The sequence below is a fragment of the Leopardus geoffroyi genome, chromosome A1, assembly GCF_018350155.1.
Source record: "Leopardus geoffroyi isolate Oge1 chromosome A1, O.geoffroyi_Oge1_pat1.0, whole genome shotgun sequence".
In the NCBI taxonomy this organism is placed as follows: domain Eukaryota; kingdom Metazoa; phylum Chordata; class Mammalia; order Carnivora; family Felidae; genus Leopardus; species Leopardus geoffroyi.
This window is the reverse complement of record NC_059326.1, coordinates 207,793,655-207,816,510: the sequence shown is the minus strand read 5'-3', so window position 1 is coordinate 207,816,510 and position 22,856 is coordinate 207,793,655. Positions and strand designations below refer to the sequence as shown.

The window sequence follows — 22,856 nt, the reverse complement described above, 5'->3', positions numbered from 1 at the left end:
AAACTAAACTGACAAAGTCTGTCTTCCAAGACCCTATGCCTCCTCTTGATATGTTTCCCTCTGTGGGTATTTCCAAACTCTGGTCCAGGAAGGAAAGTGGTCGTATTCAAGGTGTTGTTAGTTACAGCTGAAAATCAATGTCATGTGAGCATTTGGTCTGCTAGGACCTATCTTAAGGGTACCTGCCTCTTACAGGAGGACCAGCTGGGCTTCCCAGCGTGATGGGAGAGTCAGTGCTGTCCAGGAGTCGTCTGCGATGCTACACAAGTCCACTGCCAAATGCCAGCTCGAGCAGCATGCCAGGACAACCCAGTCTCCTGACAAGATAATCTGGCATGGTTGCGACCAGCTGTCTGGTTTTCCTTGATATCTCCCCCCTCCGATCCCTACTCCATCCCGGGCTTTCCTAAGGAAAATGAGTTCCTAACACCACTTGAAACAATCTGTTCTTGACTTTGTAAAATCTAAAATGGTAGTTGCCATTTAAAGAAAGACTGATTTGAGTTCGTTTTTTTTCTATTGTCAGGTTCATAAGAATCTCCTGGGCGAGTTATTAAAAATGGAGATACATAGGCCCCAAAGCCAGCAGTTCTGATTCAGCAAGAGGGCTATGGTGGTGATGGAATTGGGGGTGGGCAGCAGCAGTCTTAAGTTTTTTGAAGTGTCTGAGCCTGTTCTGGTGTAGACGGTTCACAGGCCACCCTGGGAGAAACAATGCCTTGAGAAACGATGGGTAAAAAGAAAATTTTATAATAGGTGTCAGGTGAGATATTTTGAAGTGATGAAAATTTACTTTATCTAATGTCAAACTTAGTTGTATTTAGCAACTTAAAAGAAAACCCAATATTCAGCGATTGGAAAGAACATAGTAATGTAGTAAAAACTCATTCTCGAGGCGCCTGGGTGGCTCAGTCAGTTACGCATCTGACTTTTGATTTCAGCTTAAGTCATGATCTCACAGTTTGTGGAATTGAGCCCCATATCAGGCTCTGGACTGACAAAGGGGAGCCTGCTTGGGATTTTTCTCTCTCCCTCTCTACTCTACCCCTGGACGTGCATGAGTGCTTTCTCTCTCTCTCGCAAAATAAATAAATAAACTTAAAAAACTGTATAAAAATGAATTTTCTAGGCTGATTTTGTGGCCATATCAGAAAATCTGATTATATTTTTCATAAAACTATCTAAAGCAGATAGTTTCCAAAATTTTGAGGTGAATTATAATTCAATGAATTGATCAGTGAAATCTGAAACATTTCGCAGTGTTGTACTTGAATAGAATAACAAAAAGTTACAATAATAAACAATTCAATTATTTTAACCAAAAGAAAGTTTGGTGATTTTCTTCTACAAAGAGGTATACCTATCTTAATAAAATCAATGTTGTTGACTAAATTATTTTAAGTTACTAAAATATGAAAATTTGAAAACAAAAGTTAAATGGGTTATTTTGAGACATTTCAACATGAAAATCCTAAACTATTGGGTAATATGTATAATTGATACAAATGTCTCTTTTTTCTGTTCACTCACAGACTACAAAAATGTTAATTTTCTTGCTTTTTCAAGAAAATTTCCAAGGAATTTTCACATTGAATGATTAGTCCATTTGAAGGAAAGACTAATTTTGTACTTGCAGAGTGTGCTATCAAATGTGCTACCATTATTGAAAACTGGGATTTTCCTTTAATATTCTTTGTTGAATCAAGATGCTGAAGTAACTTACATCAATTTACTGGTGTGGAAAAAAAATCTCTTCATAAATGTATACATTTCTTGATGGTTCACCCTTTGCCCTCAAATTTATTTTAATGGTGTTATAGAGAGATACTTGCTGAATATAGCTTCTGAGCCAGTGCTTTCTCTCAAAAGTGAGAGATGATACACAACCTGTTCTGACATAGTTATAAAAATTTATAGAAATCACCTCTAGCTCATTTATCAGAAGTTAATTAATTTCTATCCCATAGACATCTTTCAATACCAATTTACATTCATTTTTTCCCCCACTAAATGGAAAACACTTTAAGTAAAAGCAGTATTGACCCAGCTTTAGTTGACTTTGATTCAAGCTTATACTCTGCTAGCATTTATACCATAAGTCTGGAATCTAAGAAAAAACTTTCTCTGAAGAATATAAAACTTTTTAAATTCCCAATAATAAATTACATGTCATTTAAAGCACTCAGCACTTTTCTAGAAGCTCTATCTTTAGATCTAATAAATTCTTAGGGATAGGAAAGAAATACTCATTAATGTAAACATTGTTTTTCTTGCAACATAGTTCAAAAAGTGAAAAACCTATACAATTTGCTTCTTTAGGACATTTATCTTATTTTTTATTACTAGATGCAAACTCTACACTGACATATACACACTACCAATACTTGTGGATGGTTGAATTTTTCAGTTTTTTTTTTTTTTTTTTGCATTGTGTAAACCCAAACATTAGGTGATTCCTTTAAGATGACCCGTTGGGTATTTTTTCTGATATTGATACTTTATAATGGTTAAAGGTCCTATTAATATTTTTCCTCTTAGATACATGATTAAAAGTTCCCAGTCAAGATGACAGGCTGACTACATGCTGTAGTAAGCTCTCTTACCTCAAATCTGTAGAAATATTGGAAAAAGTGATAGCAAACACATAAGCAAACCATAAATATACTGGAAAACAAGAAAGTAAATCCACAGTGAACTAGAAGCCATGAGAAATCCCTAAAAGACATTTAAAGAGAGATCAGCTCAAAGAGAAAACAGAAGTCCAAAAGAAAGACAAGAGAGAGGGTGAAAAAGAGTGAGAGCCCACCCAGAGTGCTCTATACCCAGAGATGGAGAATGCTGGGGGTAGGGAGGGGCTCAGGGTGAGTACTTGGGGGAACAAAACATGTGTAGCAAGGTGGTTGGATTTCTGCACAACAGGAATTGAGAGAATAACGAGGAATCTGAACAGAGCTGCAGGCGCTGCAATGTCCAGGAGGGAGAGGCTGTCCTTGGCAAAGACTAGCCAATAAAGTGCCCTCCCTACAGCACACTCAGCCACCTTCTTGCTCCACTGAACTTGGGATCTTCACCCAATCTGGCTGCACAAACAGAAACACCAAACAATCTAACTGAATCTCCAGTACCCCACGCACACAAATGAAGAACCTCCGCATTTAAGAAAAGCCCGTACCAACAAAGGAAAACTTGAGTCAACAAATAGTAGATCTCACATGGAAAGAAAGAGTAATGTGGCAAGAGAGATGCAAGGAGATACAACATCTCAAAGGATGAAGCTGATATAGTGATAATGAAAATCTTTTACGTGTGTTTAAATAAATCACAGTGGGATTTAATATTTGCGACAAGTGGGCGACATTGTGGCTGGTACTGGCTGATACCTGAGGCAACTCTTGATGGCCACCATCTACTACTCCTGTATTTATCAATGGGGTCTTTATTTGAGCATTTCTCCTTTCCCCCTTTGGCAAATGTAATTAAATTGATGCCAATGACTTGAGTCTTTAGGTTATATCAGGAACCATACTAAATATTTGTCATGCATTTCTGTTTAATCCTCACAATAACCCAACAGCAGAGTAGACTTATCTTTATGAACAGATGAGAAAACTGAGGTGGAGGGGGGCTGAGGACCTTCCTTGAGGTCCCATGGTAACTGTTGAAGCTTTTACTGGATCCCGAGGCTCTCTAACAACAAAGCCTCTGCTCTGAATGCTCCCTGATCAAAAACACTCCTGTAAACTGTGCTTTTCAAAACCAAAGAGTGTTCCTTTCTTAAAATACACCCCACTTCTCCTAGATCACTCAGTGCTCATAGGGCTTCCTGAAGGCTCTCCAATCAACTTTGCAGCAAGATTAAAAACAAGTTTCCAGCTCACAAAAATAGTGACAAGCTCAAAAAAAATACCTGTTTTTATCTATGCCACATTCACCCACTCCTTTTCTCGTTAGACTCACAGACACAGGAATTTGTCCCCAGCATCAAAACTTGAGAGCACTTTTCTTCAAACTTGCATTCCTTTGAAGATCAACCAAAAAGCAGTAGAGAGGAAATGCACCCTTTATTTTTGGACAACCACCTAGCTTTCTTTCTCATTGGCTTAATTTTTTTGAAGTACTATATTAACATAGGCCTATTTTAAAGATTAGATTCGTAATACCCTAAACATTGTTGAAGAAAAAGATGAACATTGTTACCAAGTGATGTTATCTCCATGGTGGAGAAACTAGGCCAGTACAGTTGCACTTGAGTGGTGACCAGATTGAGAGCATAGAAACATCCAGAGCTTCTGATTCTGCTCTTTCCTTAGCGCTCCTGGTCAGTTTGGGTGGAGGGGAGAGTGAGGGCCCTCAGCAAGCATGGGGACATCCAGAGGGAACAAGTGAAGTCACCTTGGGCAGAACTGTGGGCTCCAGGGTCATCCTGGCCTCTGTCAACCAAGTGGCAGTTCTTACAATGGCACACAATTATTCAGGCTTTCTTTCTTTCTTTCTTTTTCCTTCCTTCTTTATTTCCTTCCTTCCTTCCTTCCTTCCTTCCTTCCTTCCTTCCTTCCGTTCTTATTTATTCATTTTTGAGAGAGAGAGAGTGAGCATGAGTGGGGGAGGAGCAGAGAGAGAGGGAGAGAGAGAGGATCCCAAGCAGGCACCATCCGCACTGTCAGCACAGAGCTCAACACAGGGCTCAAACCCATGAACTCTGAGATCATGACCTGAGCCGAAACCGAGAGTCGGACACTTAACCAACTGAGCCACCCAGGTGCCCCCATTCAGGCTTTCTGAGTCTGTTCATCTTAGGGAGCACTTGTGTTGTTCTTCTTTGCCTTTCAATACTACCTGTAGTGCTAAATATGGGTGTTTAATTTGATGAATACTAATTATATGTGCCAGGTGAAAAACACTGTGCTGAGCTAAACTGAAGGCCACTGGATGGCAGAAGGGGAGAAAAGAGATGAAAACAAAAGGGAATAGAGAACAGAAAAAAGGAAGAAAGGAAAGAGGGGGAGAGAGTGGCAGAGTCCTTGCTTACAGGTGTTCTGGGGGGGGCCAGGGAGCACTACACTACTCCAGGCTGACAGTCAGGGCCAGCTGGTGGGCACCAGTCAGCTGATGTATACAATTTCACCACTAGCTGTTAAAAGAATGAACTAGCTAAAGTCCTCCAAGGGTTCCAGATACCACTTAGTGACCCCTGGACCTCTTTGTGATCCAGCAACTAACAAGTCAATGCCTGACACAGTAAAGAATTTTCAGGATTTTGGTGCCAGCCATCCAGATGTTAGATATTTGAATATCTATCACCTTTGCACTTTCCTTAACTAGGCAAATTTTTAAGATCAACCATAGGATACTACCTGTTTGCTTAAACAGATCACTCACTCATTTCCATGTTTGGATGTAATCACTGACTCTCAGTGTCCTGTCTCAGTGGTATAGCATTTCTTTTGTTTTTAAAAAAAATACCTATGGCTTAGGAAGAAGCCCGTCCTCTCCCCACCATTCTCCTTCCCCTCCCCCACTGTAACAGCTCTCCCAGCCTGCAGTATTTCTTAATGTGGTCTCAGGACAACCTGCATTAGAACCACTTAGTGACGTTGATAACTATCCTAATTCCTGGGTCCCATCCGGCTTCTTGAACTACAAACTTTGGGGTTTTCTTATGCAACTTAAAGTTTGAGAATCTTTGAAAGAGTAAGACCCAATTTTGATGTTCTCTTGTTCCTTCTGAGTATATGACACATACACTGTTGATCAGACCATCTATCCATTTTGGCTATCTTTCTCCTTAGAGACCCATTTAGTGTCAGAATGGTTAGGAAAATGTGTAAGGAACATTGATTTGCATGGGTGTCCTTGTAATATTTTAATTCAGGAAAGAATCTGAAAACTTTCAAATCCCATGTGTGATAGAAGAAAGCCATCTCTAGCACTTCTATCTAAAAATAGAACCTATTTTTTAAGGATCTTTGGTCATCAGTCACTGAAAATTGATGGGATGGGGCACCTGGGTGGCTCAGCCAGCTAAGCGTCTGACTTCAGCTCAGGTCATGATCTCATGGCTTGTGAGTTCAAGCCCCGCGTCGGGCTCTGTGCTGACAGCTCAGAGCCTGGAGCCTGCTTTGGATTCTTTGTGTCTCTCTCTCTCTGTCCCTCCCCTGCTTGTGCTCTGTTTCTCTCTCTCTCTCTCTAAAAAATAAACATTAAAAATTTTTTTTAAATAAAAAAATAAAAGAAAATGGATGGGAGAATCAAACAATCACAACAATTGGAACGATTTAGTTCTCACACTTCTAGTAGCATCACCCTAACTCCCCTGGGTGTATTCTATTTATTAGCAGCTTGTTTCTGGTAATATAATGGCCATTAATAGCAATACAAAATAAAACCACTTCCTCCCCACTGGCCATCCCTCCCACCAGTGTCTTCCACTTTCAAAGGAAATGGCATGGAGACTTCTGAATAAAGAACTTCTGTTGATATACAAAGGAAGGTAATAGTTTAGTGTAAGGGTTTGGATCACAGACAGCCAAACTATCCTGAAAAAGAAAACAGAATGTTCTCTGGGCACCCGGGTGGCTCAATTGTTTAAGCGTCCGACTTCTGATTTCAGCCCAGGTCATGGTCTCATGGTTTGTGAGTTTGAGCCCTGCATCAGATTCTCTCTCTCCCGCTCTCTCTGTGCCCCCACATCTGTCTCTTTCAAATAAGTAAATTAACTTAAAAAAAAAAAAAGAACAAAGAATGTTCAATTCTTCTTTGCCCTTAGGAAAGAAAGGTCAAAGAAATAAGGAAGGAAAGGAGAAGGTGAACAGCAGAGGATGTGAGGGGAACCTGAGGTGTAAAATCCCTAGCTGCCAATATTCTGTTTTAAATTTCTGGCTTTGATGCAATGTAAATGACTCCAGTGTCTGACACATTCACTGAAGTCTGTCACGCACACAAACGTCTTCGGCGAGTGGTTTGTGGTGAAAACTGAGGAAAGGCTACAAGTCTTGTCTGGGTGACTGCAGTACAGCGCAGGGTCAGAGAGGCGGTTCCTAAACTGAGACAAGTTAGAAGAGGCAAGAGCTAGAAACCTGAAGTGACCTTGAAAATTCAAGTGGCTTTGTCCTTCATTGATCGGATTCAATTTTTCCATGAAACACGGGCTGGCATTTGAAATTAACTTTATCTAGATTTAAAAAAAATGTTTTTACTTATTTTTGAGAGAGAGAGTGAGAGAGAGAGAGCAGGGCAGGGGCAGAGAGAGAGGGGGACAGAGGATCCAAAGTGGGCTCTCTGCTGTCAGCACAGAGCCCAACGTGGGGCTCAACGTGGGGCTCATGAGATCATGACCTGAGCTGAAGTTGGACGCTTATCCCACTGAGCCACCCAGGTGCCCAACTTTATCCAGACTTTAAGGAGCACACCAGCAGCTTTTCTATTTTCTGCCTTAGGTTTTCCATTTCAAAATCATGTTGGCCCATGTAATTAACCATGGTTTCTTAGTAGTTCAGAACTCAGCAGCCTCTGGTGGTCATGCCTCCATAAAGCTCAGCATTTTCTGTAGGTTCTACTAATAGGTTTCATTGACCCAAAAGAAAGGAGATTTGCAGTGATGGTACGGAGGAATGGAAAAGAATACGATTAAAAACATAATCAGAGCTTAGAAGACAAGAATGAAGAAGAAAGCAAGAGAATAGGAGGGAGGCAGTTGGGTGCGTTGTGGCAGAGTACCATTTGCTAGGTTGAATGTCACAGGCCATCTTCTATACACTGAATGCATCCCTCAAATTCATGTGTTGAAATTTAATCCCTAATGTGATGGTGCTAGGACGGCGGCCTTTAGGAGGTGATGGGGTCCTGAGGCTGGAGCCCCCACGAATGGGATTAATGCCCTTACAGAAGAGACACCAGAGAGCTCCCTCATCCCTCTGCCATCCCCACGCTGTGAGAAGACAACCAGGAAGTGGGTTCTCACCAAATCTGCCAGCACCTTGATCTTGGATTTCCCAACCTCCAGAACCGTGAGACAGAAATTTCTGTTGCTTCTAAGCCACGAGTATTTTTGTAACTAGCAGTTTGAGCTAACACACTGCCTTACCTTGTAACAGTCCACCCAACAGTAGGTCCAATTTAGATAATCACTCAGAGTTAGCGAAGAAAGCAAGAGTTCCCAACCGGCAGATAGAGATCTGGCAGAAGATCTACAAACCTCATCTGCTTTCATGCCACTCAGCCAGACATGATTAATTTCTCCCTGTGAGGACTAAGGACTTCAGAGAAACCAAAGACGGCTTCTTTCTACAACATAGTGAGGTTTCCTGCCTGTTAAACTGCTCTATCAGGTCTAGAAAATCTTCTTTATTTTAGAGTAACATGAATGACAAATGTATTTTGTAAACTTGACTTATCCTCCTTCCACATGAGACTGCTTTTGAAGAAGCGGCTGAGGAGAAAGTCATGTGCGTGCGTGTGTGTGTGTGCGCGTGTGTGTGTGTGTGAAGCTGAAGTTCTGGAAACAGGGAGAAGGGGGTCCTGGAGAAGCTGCAGTCCAGATCCTCAGTAACTGAGAGGATGTGAGTACATCAACTTCTTTAAGGTGACAATTTGGAACAAAAATAGAAAATACTGTACGAGTTAAAAACAAACCACTACGAGGGGGCACTTTTAGTACTCATCCAGGATCCTTTCTCCCCTTAATGGAGTTGAGCAACTGTTATTCCCGAATAGGGGGAACAAACACTCGAACACAATCTGGATACCTGTGGTATTTATCCACCTTGCGCTTACTCTGGAAAGATTTTCAGCCGCCTGGTTGTACTCGTGATATCACTACACACGATGCTCTTGAACGCCAGATGCACTACGTGATGGTTCTGAGAATTACAGGCAGATCAAGAGAACAGTGGTGTTATGTGGCAAGAACCTTTTCCTGTGCCTCAACAGATCCACTGCCAGCCCTGGAAAAACACACTCTCGGTTGCCAGGAGCGTGCCGCTGGCTGAAGAAGCCGTTGTGTGCAGACGTGCAGCTGCAGAGAGAGGCCGACTGCTATAATAAATACAGATAGTGCTTCTACGACACCCGTTCTTACTTTGGGGAAAGAAAAACCTCATATGGTTTTCTGTTCAGATTTTTTTCTACAGCCAGATGTCTCACCTTCAGTTACTTTTTCCTGATAGTATCTATTGCCATTGGCTGTTGTACGTGTTTTCTCTACCTTTGCTGTGCCAGACAGAATAAAGTACAATCGTTTTTCTTTAGTGGCAATTTAAACGGAAGAGAAACATGTTTGTGTGTGTGTGTGTGTGTTTGCTAGTGGTTAATATGGCAGTTAAAGTCTCCAACTTCTAGAATCTTTCTTCCCTGTTTCTCAGATGCTGGAAAAACAAACAATCTAGTGCTCTAGGTGGTTCTCGGGGCTTTAGAGCCTTGCCATAACTAACATGATGGTGTTTCCTCTAAAAGAAACGGACATTTCCAGATATATTTGTAAAAACAAGCAGCTGAACTTCTCCTCCTGAGGCATAGTTTGTTCTTTCAATAATTGGAGTTATTCATGTGTCATGTAAGTTAATTTCACTTTGGTTTGAAAATAAAAAACATATGCACAAAGAGGTGTCATTAGCATATGAACCCATAATACTCAGAAATAATTTTCGTCACGGCCAAGAAGGAGCCTTTAGTGGCAAATGCATATGGTGGAAATCCAATCCTTTAAAAAAGGAGTACTGGCTTGGAAATAGTTTTAGCAGATTATATGAAGCAAGGTATCTCCTGCTCAGTGAGCAGACTGAATTATAACATTTACCCAATCTTCCCATCTAGTCTTTAAATTTCTTTTTTAGTTTTTAAAATATTTTAATGTGTGCAAACACAATTGAAAGTAAATCAGGAAGAGTGTGTATTTGATTATTAGACTCAATATGTATTTGTATTTGATTTTTAGATTTGACTTTCTAATTTTTCTTTCTTAAGTATTTGGCATTTCATTTTAATGCTTTTCCCTCTATGGGTTACATGACTATTTTAAGACTTAAATAATTTAAATCAAATTTGGTATATACTAAACATCTCATATGCATTTTATAATTTATTTATGGGTAAGTCAGTCACTATAAAAGAAAATATTTATGTTGTAAGTTGCTGTATCTTCTTTGATCTAGCACAGATCCTATGTTGACATAATGCCACTAGATTAGGCAATATTTCCATATTTTCTTTTGTAAGCAGCTTAAAAATATACCAACTTGCTGCTTGATCACAGGAAGTTATTACAATAGGATAAATCATGGCATGTTGCTCCAAACTGGGTTTTACAGAAATTTCTCTTCCCTAACTAAGAAAAGCCATAGTCCCTCATACAGATATGGTTGACTATCACTATAAAGAAAATTTCCCCTGCAGATTAGATGACAAGTATGGACCACTGTTGTGCTAAAACTAATATTAAAAGACGAGCTGGCACCTGAACAGTTAAGGAAGAAATTTAAAGCCAAAGAAAGCACAGAGCAAGGAACCAGGAAGCAAAATATGTGGAGGGGGCTTTTCGATGACAAAAATGACTTAGACCCTGAAGAGAGGAAGCTGCCTTCCTCAGAGGTCAGCCCCAGTGTCCTCTCCTTCTTCTGGCTCATTTTCCTCTCCAGTACTCCATTCTTCTACTAGTCTCAGTATAAAGTAATTGGGTAATTGGCTGTTAAAAGCTTAAAATATAACTACTCTCAGGGAGTTTTCAGGTTTTTAGAGGTCAGACACTACCCACACTCCAGAGGTAAACTCCCATCAGGTAGCTGGAACTCTCCCTTGCCCTTCACCTTGATTGTGACCTGAAAAACTCTTCAGGATAGATTCCTGGAGTGGTCATCGGAGTGTCTTTGACCAGCCAGCATAGTCCAGAGGATACGAAACAAGCAGTGACCATGCACTTCACATCAGTCTCCTTTCTGCCTTGTGAAGGAGTGCATTGATGGTTCCTTTGGAAGTGTTGCTGATAGCTAGATCATAACTGAAATACTTATTTAATATTAATTAACAAGGGAGACTTACAGAATGTCCCTCCTCCAATTCCAAAATAAAATAGTAAAACTAAAATAGGGCAAGATAAATAATATCCCAAACTCACTTTAGTGGCCCTCACCCATAAAAATAACATAGTTGGATAAACATCAACAACTGTTGGCCTAGGGGAAGAAACAGAAGGTGCCATAGGAGGCAAATAAAGCTTTTCACTTGTTCCCTAGAATGAGGAGCAATACTGGGGGAAAACAGTGACTTGATTTGATTAATTTAAAATTTTTAAAGTTTGTTGAGAGAGAGAGAGAGAGAACATACCAGGAAGGAGCAGAAAGAGAGGGAGAGAGAGAGAATCCCAAGAAGTTTCCTCACTGTCAGCCCAGAGCCCAACATGGGGCTTGAACTCAAGAACTGTGAGATCATGACCTGAGCCAAAATCAAGAGTCAGATGCTTACTGGACTGAACCACCCAGGTGCCTCCAGAAGACACTGATTTTAGAAAACCTGTGAGTTCTCCTTAGTACACTCCAGGTTGGAGAAGTGGGCTCAGGGGTGAGTGAACACTCTGGGGAAGGTCAAGGAGAAACCTATAGCGTGAAAGCCCTAAATACCATGACAGCATCATATCAGAGGCAGAAGGGGGATGAGCCACCATGATTGGCCTTGCCCTGGTATAGGAAACAAAATGAAATCTCAGAAAATGGAACAGCATCCAGCCCTCAAGATCAGCACAGCTATCTTTTGCTCCACAGAAGAGTGGATTAGAAGCAACACTCAGAGCTGGTGAATTGATCATACTGGATTAGAACACATGCATTTGTCACCCATCAGCCAGATCTAAAGAAATTGGTGTGACCTCTATTCATATGGAACAGAAAATCCCCCAAAGCAAAGAGGAACATCTCTCAGAAAATACTGATGATGGAGTGGCTGACACTAACATACTTTGGCTAGGTTTTTAAACCTTAAAGACAGAGATTTCTTTGGGAATCCAGATAGAAAAGATAATCACGTTCAAAGGGGGGAAATTCAGGGTGGTCCCAGACTTCTCCACAGTAAATTTAAATGCCAGAATGTAAAAATAAAGACCATGTAGATTGGTTATAAAAATGATGAAAACATTAGATAAAAAAATGCCCAAAGGTTACTGTTGGGATAAGGCAGGTTGTTTGTGAGAACAGGGTTTAGACTGAGGAGCTGGTTTATTTTAGAAGAGCAGAAGTTGAGAACTTAGAGAGAAAGATGAAGAATGGGAAGCTCTTAAGATTTGAACAGTGGCTTGTGGGCTTTTGTGGTTAAGAGAGGGAATGCTCTTTCAGAGGCATTTCTGCTTTATTTTATTTATCTTTTTGAAATATTTATTTATTTATTTTGAGGGAGAGAGTGCAAGTGGCAGAGGGCAGAGAGAGAGAGAGAGAGAGAGAGAGAGAATGAATCCTAAACAGGTTTCACACGGTCAGCACAGAGCCTGACATGGGACTCAATCCCACAAACGGTAAGACCATGACCTGAGCAGAGATCAAGAATCGGATGTTTAACTGACTGAGCCACCCCGGCACCCCAGGCATTTCTGTTTTAGAGTTAAACCCAGGTAAGCTGCCCAATTAACAGTCAATGGTTCCCCAGAAGTTTCAACCTGGAACAGAAGATCCAGAGGTCTTATGGCAAACTGCTTTCCCAAAGACCAAGGAAGGCAAACGAAGTAGAGTGGGCTCAGGATGGAGCCGAAAGTAAGAGTGACAACAGCCACAAAATGCACATCAGACACGTGGACAGTGAGCTAGCAGAACAACGTGGCCACCTGAAGCTGACCCATGCTTCACTTTCAGTCTGTGTACCATAGAGCTTTGCCTTTAACTTTTCAGTGTTCTGAACTGGCCCAATCTGTGAGATGTTTCAGAAAATGTGCCTGGGTACTGGCACAAAACCAGACACTCAGATCAATGTAACAGAATACAGAACCCAGAAATGGACCCACAAACATATGGCCAACTCATCTTTGACAAAACAGGAAAGAATATGCAATGAAATAAAGACAGTCTTTTCAGCAAGTGGTGCTGGGAAAACTGGGCAGTGACATGCAGAAAAGCAAGCCTGGACCACTTTCTTACACCAAACAGAAAAATAAACTCAATATGGATGAAAGACCTCAATGTAAGACAGGAAGCCATCAAAATCCTCGAGGAGAAAGCAGGCAAAAACCTCTTTGACCTTGGCCACAGCAACTTCTTACTCAACATGGCTCCAGAGGCAAGGGAAACAAAAGCAAAAATGAACTATTGGGACCTCATCAAAATAAAAAGCTTCTGCACAGCGGAGGAAACCATCAGAAAAACTAAAAGGCAACTGACAGAATGGGAGAAGATATTTGCAAACGACATATAAGATAAAGGGTTAGTATCCAAATCTAAAAAGAACTTATCAAACTCAACACCTCCAAAAAAAAAAAAAAAAAAAAAAAATCCAGTGAAGAAATGGGCAAAAGACATGAATAGACACTTCTCCAAAGAAAACATCCAGATGGCCAACCAACACATGAAAAAATGCTCAACATCACTCATCATCAGGGAAATAAAAATCAAACCACAATGAGATACCACCTCACACCTGTCAGAATGGCTAACATTAACAATTCAGGCAACAACAGATGTTGGCAAGGATGCAGAGAAAGAGGATCTGTTTTGCACTGCTGGTGGGAATGCAAACTGGTGCAGCCACTCTGGAAAACAGTCTGGAGGTTCCTCAAAAAACTAAAATTAGAACTACCCTATGACCCAGCAATTGCACTACTAGGTATTATCCAAGGGATACAGGTGTGCTGTTTTGAAGGGACACATGCACCCCCATGTTTATAGCAGCACTATCAACCATAGCCAAAGTATGGAGAGAGCCCAAATGTCCATCAATGGATGAATGGATAAAGAAGATGTGGTATACATATACAATGCAGTATTACTCGGCAGTCAGAAAGAATGAAATCTTGCCATTTGCAACTACGTGGATGGAACTAGAGGGTATTATGCTAAGCGCAATTAGAGAAAGACAAATATCATATGACTTCATTCATATGAGGACTTTAAGACACTTAACAGATGAACATAAGGGAAGGGAAGCAAAAATTACATAAAAACAGGGAGAGGGACAAAACAGAAGAGACTTAAATATGGAGAACAAACAGAGGGTTACTAGAGGGGTTGTGGGGGGGGGATGGGCTAAATGGGTAAGGGGCATTAAGGAATCTACTCCTGAAATCATTGTTGCACTATATGCTAACTAACTTGGATGTAAATTTAAAAAATTAAATTAAATTAAAAAAGAAAAAAAACCCAGAAAACGTGCCTGGGATCTGTTTTTTAGGTTCCTTGTTCTTAGATTCCAAGTGTACAGTATTATATCAAATGCCTGTAGAAACTCTGCTGTAAAAAAGTCTACTTACCATCTCCCCCAATTTTTAAAATGTGTTTGAGCATAGAATGCCTTTCCCTTGTAATGGTTCGGGACAGCACACATTGATATAACGTGATGTATAAATATCCAATTTTAGAGAGAGATAGTTTAGGGTATATGAAGGAGAATCGTGCCTCCTCCTATCCTTGCTTCTGAAAATAGCCTGTGCACCTTTAGGTTGCAAACTACTGCTGTCTGGATTAGTTGAAGCGATGCATAAGCAGGTATGGAGGGGTCAGTCACACCATTAGCCCTTTGCTAACACCCACTGGGACCCTGGCCTTACCTCTTCAATTGACAGGATGCTTAACTGATCATTCTTAAAGCTAACATATAGAAAGATGAGCTTAGTTTCTCTCCAGTGTTAAGAACAAGACCAGGAAAAGGGTTGGATGGAATATTTCCAAGCAGATTTATTACTAACTCCCATATGCAAACCAACAATCAAGCCAGGGGATCTTAACAACCAAAACTTTGCTGGTTGGGCACACACTCATGCTTAGGATGAACTCTTCTCACCGCTGGCCCAGGAAACAAAAGGAACCAGAGACAAGGTTAGTTTAGAAAACATTTTGATATTTTGGATTTTTTATCTTTTGAAAGTTTAGGCTTTTGTAATCCCAAATGGTTCTGGGGGAAAAAAGTTATTAGCTTCATGTTCAGAAAAACAGTATGTTGTATTCGAGCTTATGGTTTACTAGTAAGTCAGTCAAATAGATCTATAATATAGACCCCATGTGTAATATTCATTTCACATGGAACCTCTATTCAATGGAATGCAAGCCTATTGACAGGGGTTATCTAATTCGTTAAAGTAATTGCTAAGCTATAGAGAATATTAATACTAAAATCTGATTAAATAGACTTTGGTGGGATGACAGACCCGAAGGTATTATTTCTATGCTCCAAATGAATAATGTTAAGCAGACTGGTGTCTGTCTTCATGTAGCTTACGGTGGTATTTGTAGTTAAAAAAAAAAAAAAGTTTCAGCCAAAGAAGAGAGAGAGAGAGAGGGAGAGAGAGAGAGAGAGAAGAATGAGAATTCTTTGAATATCCCTTATGCCCCAATTATTATCTCAAGATATCCTATGTTTCAAGAGAAGGAGCCTAGCAGGGAGTGTGGTGAGGGGGACCCTAGCCCTGGAATTAGAGACACCCAAGGATCAGCTCTGCCCCTGCTTAGTCATGGTACAGCCTTGGGCAAATTACCCAACATCTCTGAACTTTAGTTTCCTCATAGAATTCTTATTTCATTGGGTTCTTGGGAGGAGCGAACAGAGTAGTGTGTATCTGGTATGTAACAAGTCCTCAATAAATAATACATATTTTTGATGGGCAATATACTGGACAAAGATGATAAAAGATGGAGAGTAGGTCTGGGGAAGAGGTTTAAGGGGTTGGATGTGAACCTGGAAAGGAAGGAATCAGGTAGAAGGCTAAGAAAAAATAGTTTTAGAGCTTTGAAAACCTGCAGAGTAATTAGATGAAGCATTGGTTAATTCGAACACTATATAGTTTCTAAATCTGGTATATTTTTAACCTTCTTAAGTGGAATGCTAAATTCCTTAGTGTAGTTTGGGAAAAATAGCAGTGGTAGGATCAGGAGTCAGCAGACCTGCCTGTTAGGAAATTCTCAGTGTTCAGAAAATAACATATAAGTCACCTATACAAGCTTATTTTTTGCAGCATTGTTTTGAAGAGAAAAGGTCTGGAAACAGTACAAGTTCTTCAATCGATTAGGTAAGTCATTCATTTACCAGAAGATTATGCAACTCTAAAGAATATTCAGTTACCTCTTATTAAAATATGAAAAGATATACAAGATTTTTTAATTATTTTTTTAAAAAGCAAGGATCAAAGCATTGCATATAATGTCCTACTTCTTGAGTATAAAGCCAAGGGGATTAATATCTATGTTTACATTTGCTTACATAGACATAAGGAAACTGGATGGACATAGAAATTAAGAAAAGTAGTTTCTGTGGGGCAGAGGCTGAGAAGACCCAGAAAATGACAGACAAGGACTGTATATCATTTTATACTTGTTTTTTTTTTTCAGCCAGATGTAATTTCTATTTAAAAAAAAAATCAGTTAAAAAATTTAAACATAAAAAAAAATGTGAATGCTTTAAAGGGGTGTTACCCACAATTTAAAGTTAGGAATCTGCTTGCTTTATCCTGACACTAACCTGAGGTCAGTTCAAATCAAGAAGGACTGAGTTTTGATTTGTGAAAAAGGTGGATGAGGAGGGAACTGCCTCACTTTTGGAGGATAATATATTCCAAGGGATCTGAGTTAGAGGTGGGATACATTATAGGAGGAGTTAGAGTCTAAATTGTGTCGTGGGCACTTGAGCAGTAGGGAGGCAGGTCAGCGTGGGGGAAAGGGAGAAAAGAAGGCAAGGACCCACTCTGCCTACTGGGCAGTTTGGCCTCGGTCCCTTGGAACTTTATCGCACTGGTGGTCAGCTCAAAACTGACCAATACTGACAGTCCCTTGCCAGGATTGTAGAGCAGTGGACTCCATTAGCATTTCAACAGCATGACACAAGACAACTGGTTACCACCTCAAACCTGGGAGTTGAGTGCAAATAAAGATGGAGAACATGGAATAAAATGCCCAAGGATTTCTACTTAACATCACTGTTTCCCTGGTTTGATGTTAGAGGTTAGACAGAGGTTATGATAGCTATTTTTTTTTTTTTATTTTTTCTGAGGCACAGAAGAACTAAGGGAAGTCAGAGGGGATCTTTTAGAAATTGTCACAAAAATAATGTTTCTGAGTTATGGACCAGTATTAAAATGAGAAGGTGACAGATGAGGAGGACACAAATGTGACCAGGCTGAATCCTTCTAGAAGATGGATAATCATGGCGTCATTTCAAATGTGCTTTCTACAGGACAGATTAATGGGGGATTTGATCACTAATCTGTTGATCAACAGAAAGATATTGATGTGAGGAAGATGATAGACTGCAAGATGCTTCTGCAGAACTGAAAAAGAAAAACATACTTATACTTAGAACTGCTTTAATTAGGCCATATTTTTGTAAGGAAGAAAATATGTCTAATAGTGGTGTGGTCACTATTCCGCAAGCATCCTTTCTCCACCTTCCCCAATAATAAACAATAGTTGCACAGTATTGGCCTAAAATATTAATCATTTCAGGTATAAGTGAGCTTCCATTGTCACTCTGCAGGGTTACAATGACGTGGGAAGTCAGGCCATTCAGCATCAAGTTTTAGCACGTGCCATAGGATTGTAATGTCTCCGGAAGAAAATTAAGCTATTTACCCCGAAGGAAACTAAAGTGTCCCTTTGGCTTATCCTAGTTAGGTACTACTTTAGGAATCAGCAAAGTTCAGAAAGATTTACGTCGAGAAATAGAAAACAGCTGAACTACAAAACAGAAAAGTGGCATTTCCTGAGCCCTGTTTCCTCTCTTATTTGAATATTGGGCTTAGGAAACGCATGATGACATTTTGGACATTTAAGATCACTTGGAAGCGGTTTTCTCAAGCTCTGTACTATTGACACTGGGCTGGCTATTTTGCTGGGGCAGGCTGCCCTACGTGGTCTGAGATGTTTCGCAGCCACTCCGGCCTCTATCTGCTACCTGCCAGTAGCAACCTCCGGTAGTGACAATCACAACTGCCTCAAGACATTGCCAAATGTTCCCGGGCATCAGAATTGACCCAGTGTGAAAACCATCAACCGAAAGGTTTGCTCATCTTTTTGTCTAACTCTTTTGTGGCAGTAAGGGGAACACACCTTAGCCTCATCCAACAGAAATGAAACCCAGCTAAGGAAGTAAATGAAAGCAAAACCACTTATCGATCAAGTGGATATATTTCCCTTCCCACCCCAAAAGCGGCCCACCAAGGCACTTGCTCACAGAACTAAGGATTTTTGCCTCTCACACTTCCCATACTGAAGCAAAAAAAAATGCCAAAGAAAGGTCACCACATGCCAGGAGTCCCAGTGATGGAATCATTCCTTGTTACAATTTTTTTCCCCAGAAGGTAAAACACCCTCTGCTGTAGAACAAAACTTGTTAAATAGCGAACGAGAAAAGAACTCACTGTTTCCAGAAGCGGCTTTGCGGAATCTCGTCAGGTCAACATTTGGGGGTCTGCTGGGCTTTGGTGGCGGTGGGCCCAGGGTGAACAGGGGAGGCAGGGGCTTCTGCCTAGGGGTGGCTGAATTCTTGTCTCCCTTTTCCTTCTCCTGACTTTGACCCCATGGCCCTGCCCCTGTCAGCTTAGAAGGCGTCTTAGGGAACTTGGCAGGAGGAGCCCCAGAGGCCGGGTCCTCCTGATTCATTTTGCTCAGGAAGACGTTCTTAGCAGCATCTATCTTCCTATCTTCTTTTTTCTCCTCAGCATTTTTGGAGAGGCCTGGGCTTCCTCTGTTCACGGCAGGTTTCAGAACCACGCCAGGGAAAGGTGAACTTGACGTCTCTACTCCCGGGTCTTTATTTTCTTCGTCATGCCTTGTTGGTTTTAAAGGGGTCATTTTGGACTTGGCTCCAAGGGGGGTCGGGAGGCCTTTCTGTAGAGACGCGTTCTTGGTGGCGTTCTCATCTTCATGGCTGTCATCGCTACTCAGGGATGGCTTCTGGCCAAAGACGGGCTTGGTTAAGAGGGGCTTGGGGTCGTGGTCTTGGGAGGCTGACCCAAACTTGCCTTTAACCCCAGCCAACTTGGGGAACACTTGCTTCTGCTCAGTTTCCTGGGCTGGGGGATTAGAGCCCGGCTTGGGGCCTGGTGGCTTTAGGTCATGGTCTTCGTTTACATTGTGAAGCAAAGGCTTATTCCCATGGGGCCGGGGAAACACAGGTTTGGAATCTTCCTTGGGCACATTGATGGGCTTGGGGCCTACAGGTTTTGGAAATCCCACTTTTACCTCAGGGTCTCTGGTGGCTGAGTTTGCCGGTGGTCCAAATCTTTGGCCCACTCCCGTAGGCTTTAGAAACGGGGGCTTGGGCTCCTTGTCAGGCTTCTCCTCAGATGAAGGTTTCACTGCCAAAGGTGGCTTTGGGGACCCAAACCTAGGTACGTTGCTAGGTCCCGCAGGAGGGCTGGCACTTCCTTGGTTGTTGAATAGGTTCTTTTTAGCTTGTACTCCTGAAGGTGAGCTTTGCCCTGCGACTTTGAAGGGGCGGCTGTTGACAGAGACCTCCTCCGTGGGGTTGCCCCCCGTGTTAAACTTCGCCATGAGGGACTTCACATCTGCTTTTGTGTCCTACAAGCACAGGGAACAAAAACTAACTGAGAGCCAGAAGTCTCACTTGCACAATTTAAAATACTACACTCTAAAGGGCTTCCTGGTTTGAGGCTTGCAGCGTCCCTGATTGGTTGGGGAGACATTGTAACACTTATCTTCCTCTATGGCAAAATAATCTGTGAGAGTTTCTTGAAGGGGAGGGCTGTTGCTGCACATACAGTGTTTTGTTCTGTTTTGTTTTGCTTGTCTTAGACTGACTCGTCTATTTCTGTTTAAGTTACAACTTACCTTTTGTCTTTCTCCAGCTCTCCTGTTGGATTTCTTCTAAAACTTGGTGTGTTTCTCCTTTGTTTTACTTGACAAAATATGGAAGTGACTAATAAGGGACTTCTTCCATATTTTACAGTCGGGCCTCTTAAACAGAAACTGCACTTGAAAAAGTGAAAATAAGTTCTTGTATAAATCCAGCTGGCACGCTTTCTACAGCACGGCCATGTTTAACATCTCTGTGGTTTGCAAGAGGACTTCTGGTCCCATCCACGTTTAAGGTGTTATCTGCTTGAGAACTGAGATGTGGCAGAAAATCTCATTCATTTGGATAAGTAAATAGTAAGTGAGTTTTTCTACTTATTTGTAAATACTGAGTGCTGCTGATTCAATTGGAACCAGACTAGCAGGCAGAATGTGATCACCTCCCAAACTGGTCCTCTCTTGGGAACCCACGGGGAAGGTGACCAGGAAGCAGTAGAGACTGGCTGGGAAGTCTCACATCCAGCCTTGTCGTTTCTCCAGTCTCCTCTCTTCTAGAAGGACATTTAACACTCCCTCTTAGAAGGCCTGCTGCACAGTTTCTGTCCTTGTCTAGAATTAGGATATTACTCAGTAAAGACAACAAATAGTTACCCTTCTCTGAATATAATCCCATGTAGTCTGGAAAAATTCATGGAGTGTTTGCTCTTTCTTTCCAAAGCAAGGATTTGACATTTTCTAGTTGTTCTAGAAATATTTGAAAATCTGAAGCATCAAAAAAAAATCACTGAAGATACACCTGTGGCCGTGACAGTTTCCATTTTTGTGCTTTAATATTCACCTAGAAGATGTTTTATTTCTCTCCACTACCACCTATCTGGCCACATGTCCAAATACATCTCACTTTTCAATGCCCTACTCCATACCGCAAAACCAGATCATGGGCTCAATATATGGAAACTATTATTAGAAATATTGGGGCGCCTGGGTGGCTCAGTCCGTTAAGCGTCTGACTTCGGCTCAGGTCATGATCTCGCGGTCCGTGAGTTCGAGCCCTGCGTCGGGCTCTGTGCTGACAGCTCAGAGCCTGGAGCCTGTTTCAGATTCTGTGTCTCCCTCTTTCTCTGACCCTCCCCTGTTCATGCTCTCTCTCTCTCTCTGTCTCTGTCTCAAAAATAAATAAACGTTAAAAACAAAATTAAAAAAAAAAAGAAATATTAAGTAGCCTATTCAAGGGCTCACAGCCAGGAACTGTGAGCACAGGAATGCAAACTCAGGTGTATCTAGGGATCTGAAGTCCACAAATGGTCTCATTCCTTCTTGTATCCCCACAACACGTGGGCTGGGGTCTGACACCTTCAGGCTTCTAATGCATATTCGGGGAAATAAGGGTTGGCAATGAGCTGAATGAATACTGTGACTTGCAATTTAAAAGAAGTGGTGCCCTCAGCTGGAGTTTTTCTTTGTTCCAAACCACAATGCATGTGTGGTTGCAGGATGGGGGAAGGGAACCTAGGTGCTAGGAGGAGAAAAGCAGATGAGAACACCATTTTCCAGTTTGAATTTGCTCCTTTAACTCACTACCCTATCTTCAAGTTGCTGAGAACATCTTGTTTTTTACGTTGTCTACCTTGACCACTCTTTTTGTCCCCATGATATCTTCCAATCCTCAAACAATCCCTGAAGGCCGTAGGCAGGAAGACAGCAGGACTAGGGAGAGTTGGGATGCTGGGGGATAGAATGGGAGAAGATGGGTCCTTCCCTGTGTCCTCCCAAGGAGATCACGGCTGCAGAGACTCCAAACCCTAACACAAGATGCATACAGAAGTATTAACACAAAAACGTGCTCCCCATCTGTAAGAAAGTTGGTCTCCGGCGAAGAACTCCTTTATTCTGGACTCATTTTATATTTTGCAATGTATATTCTAGATCTATAATTTATTCTAGATTTATAACAAGAAGCTACATTGCAGAGCGGTTAATAGCACAGACTGGGGAGCCAGACTACCTGGGTTTGAATCTTACCAGCTGTTGAACTTAGGGCTGGGGACATAAGGTCTCTGGGCCTTAGTTTGCTCAGTTCTATCATAGGAATAACAATGCAGCTTCATGGGGCTATTAGGTCGATTAAGCTAATAACTGTAAGCATGCTCGTAACATCAGACAGTCTCCTAGTTTTATACCGCAAGGGAAGCCTTAGGAATCATCTAGTCCTCCTCTCTCACTGCACTGGAGAGGAAAGAGCAACTAAAAGATTACAGCAATATCGTACTTAGTGATCGCAACTGCATATCTTGGGTTTCATGGGGGAAAACCCATGAAACAAAAAAACCCATTGTCAAACTCCACGTCCTGGTTTTACAGTAGAAAATTTGGAAGTGGTTGATTCAGAACTGGAACTTAAGTCTCTTAGCTGCCAGCCCAGACCCAGGAGGCCGTGCAACATCATGGTTAATAACCCAGGCTCTAGGATTATTGACTTGCGTTCAAATCTTGATTTTGTCATTTACTGGCCATGTGACCTAACAAGTTACTTAACCTCTCTGAGACTCAGTTTTCTTCCTCTGTAAAATGATAATAATAACTCTCCGTTTTTCACAGGGTTTTGTTTTTAAATCAAGATTAAATGGATGAATGCATGTAACATTCTTAGATCAAGAATTACCTGTACTGCACAGCCAATGATTGTTTGCCAACCTTATTTTTTATAATTCACTAGTCATATGATATCATTTTCTCCAGGTGATCAAATTCTGAAGTTATAATAGTTCACATTATGGTTTTTTAAAAAAAATTCTTTTTAATGTTTATTTCTGAGAGAGAAAGAGAGGTAGAGAGAGTGAGCGAGCACGAGTGGGGAAGGGGCAGAGAGTGAGGGAGAGACAGAATCTGAAGCAGGCTCCAGGCTCTGAGTTGTCAGCACAAAGCCGGACG

The 22,856-nt window shown here is 41.3% G+C and overlaps 1 protein-coding gene across 3 annotated transcripts in view; it reads right to left on the bottom strand.

Moving 5' to 3' along the window:
• FYB1 (FYN binding protein 1) overlaps positions 1-22,856 on the bottom strand; it is a 162,316-nt gene that overhangs the window by 80,502 nt on the left and 58,958 nt on the right. For all 3 annotated transcript variants that reach the window (XM_045439740.1, XM_045439734.1, XM_045439748.1), the window contains exon 2: positions 18,530-19,691. In XM_045439740.1, the coding sequence (XP_045295696.1) occupies positions 18,530-19,664 (1,135 nt within the window). In that variant the 5' untranslated portion in view covers positions 19,665-19,691. The remainder of the gene's footprint in view (positions 1-18,529; positions 19,692-22,856) is intronic.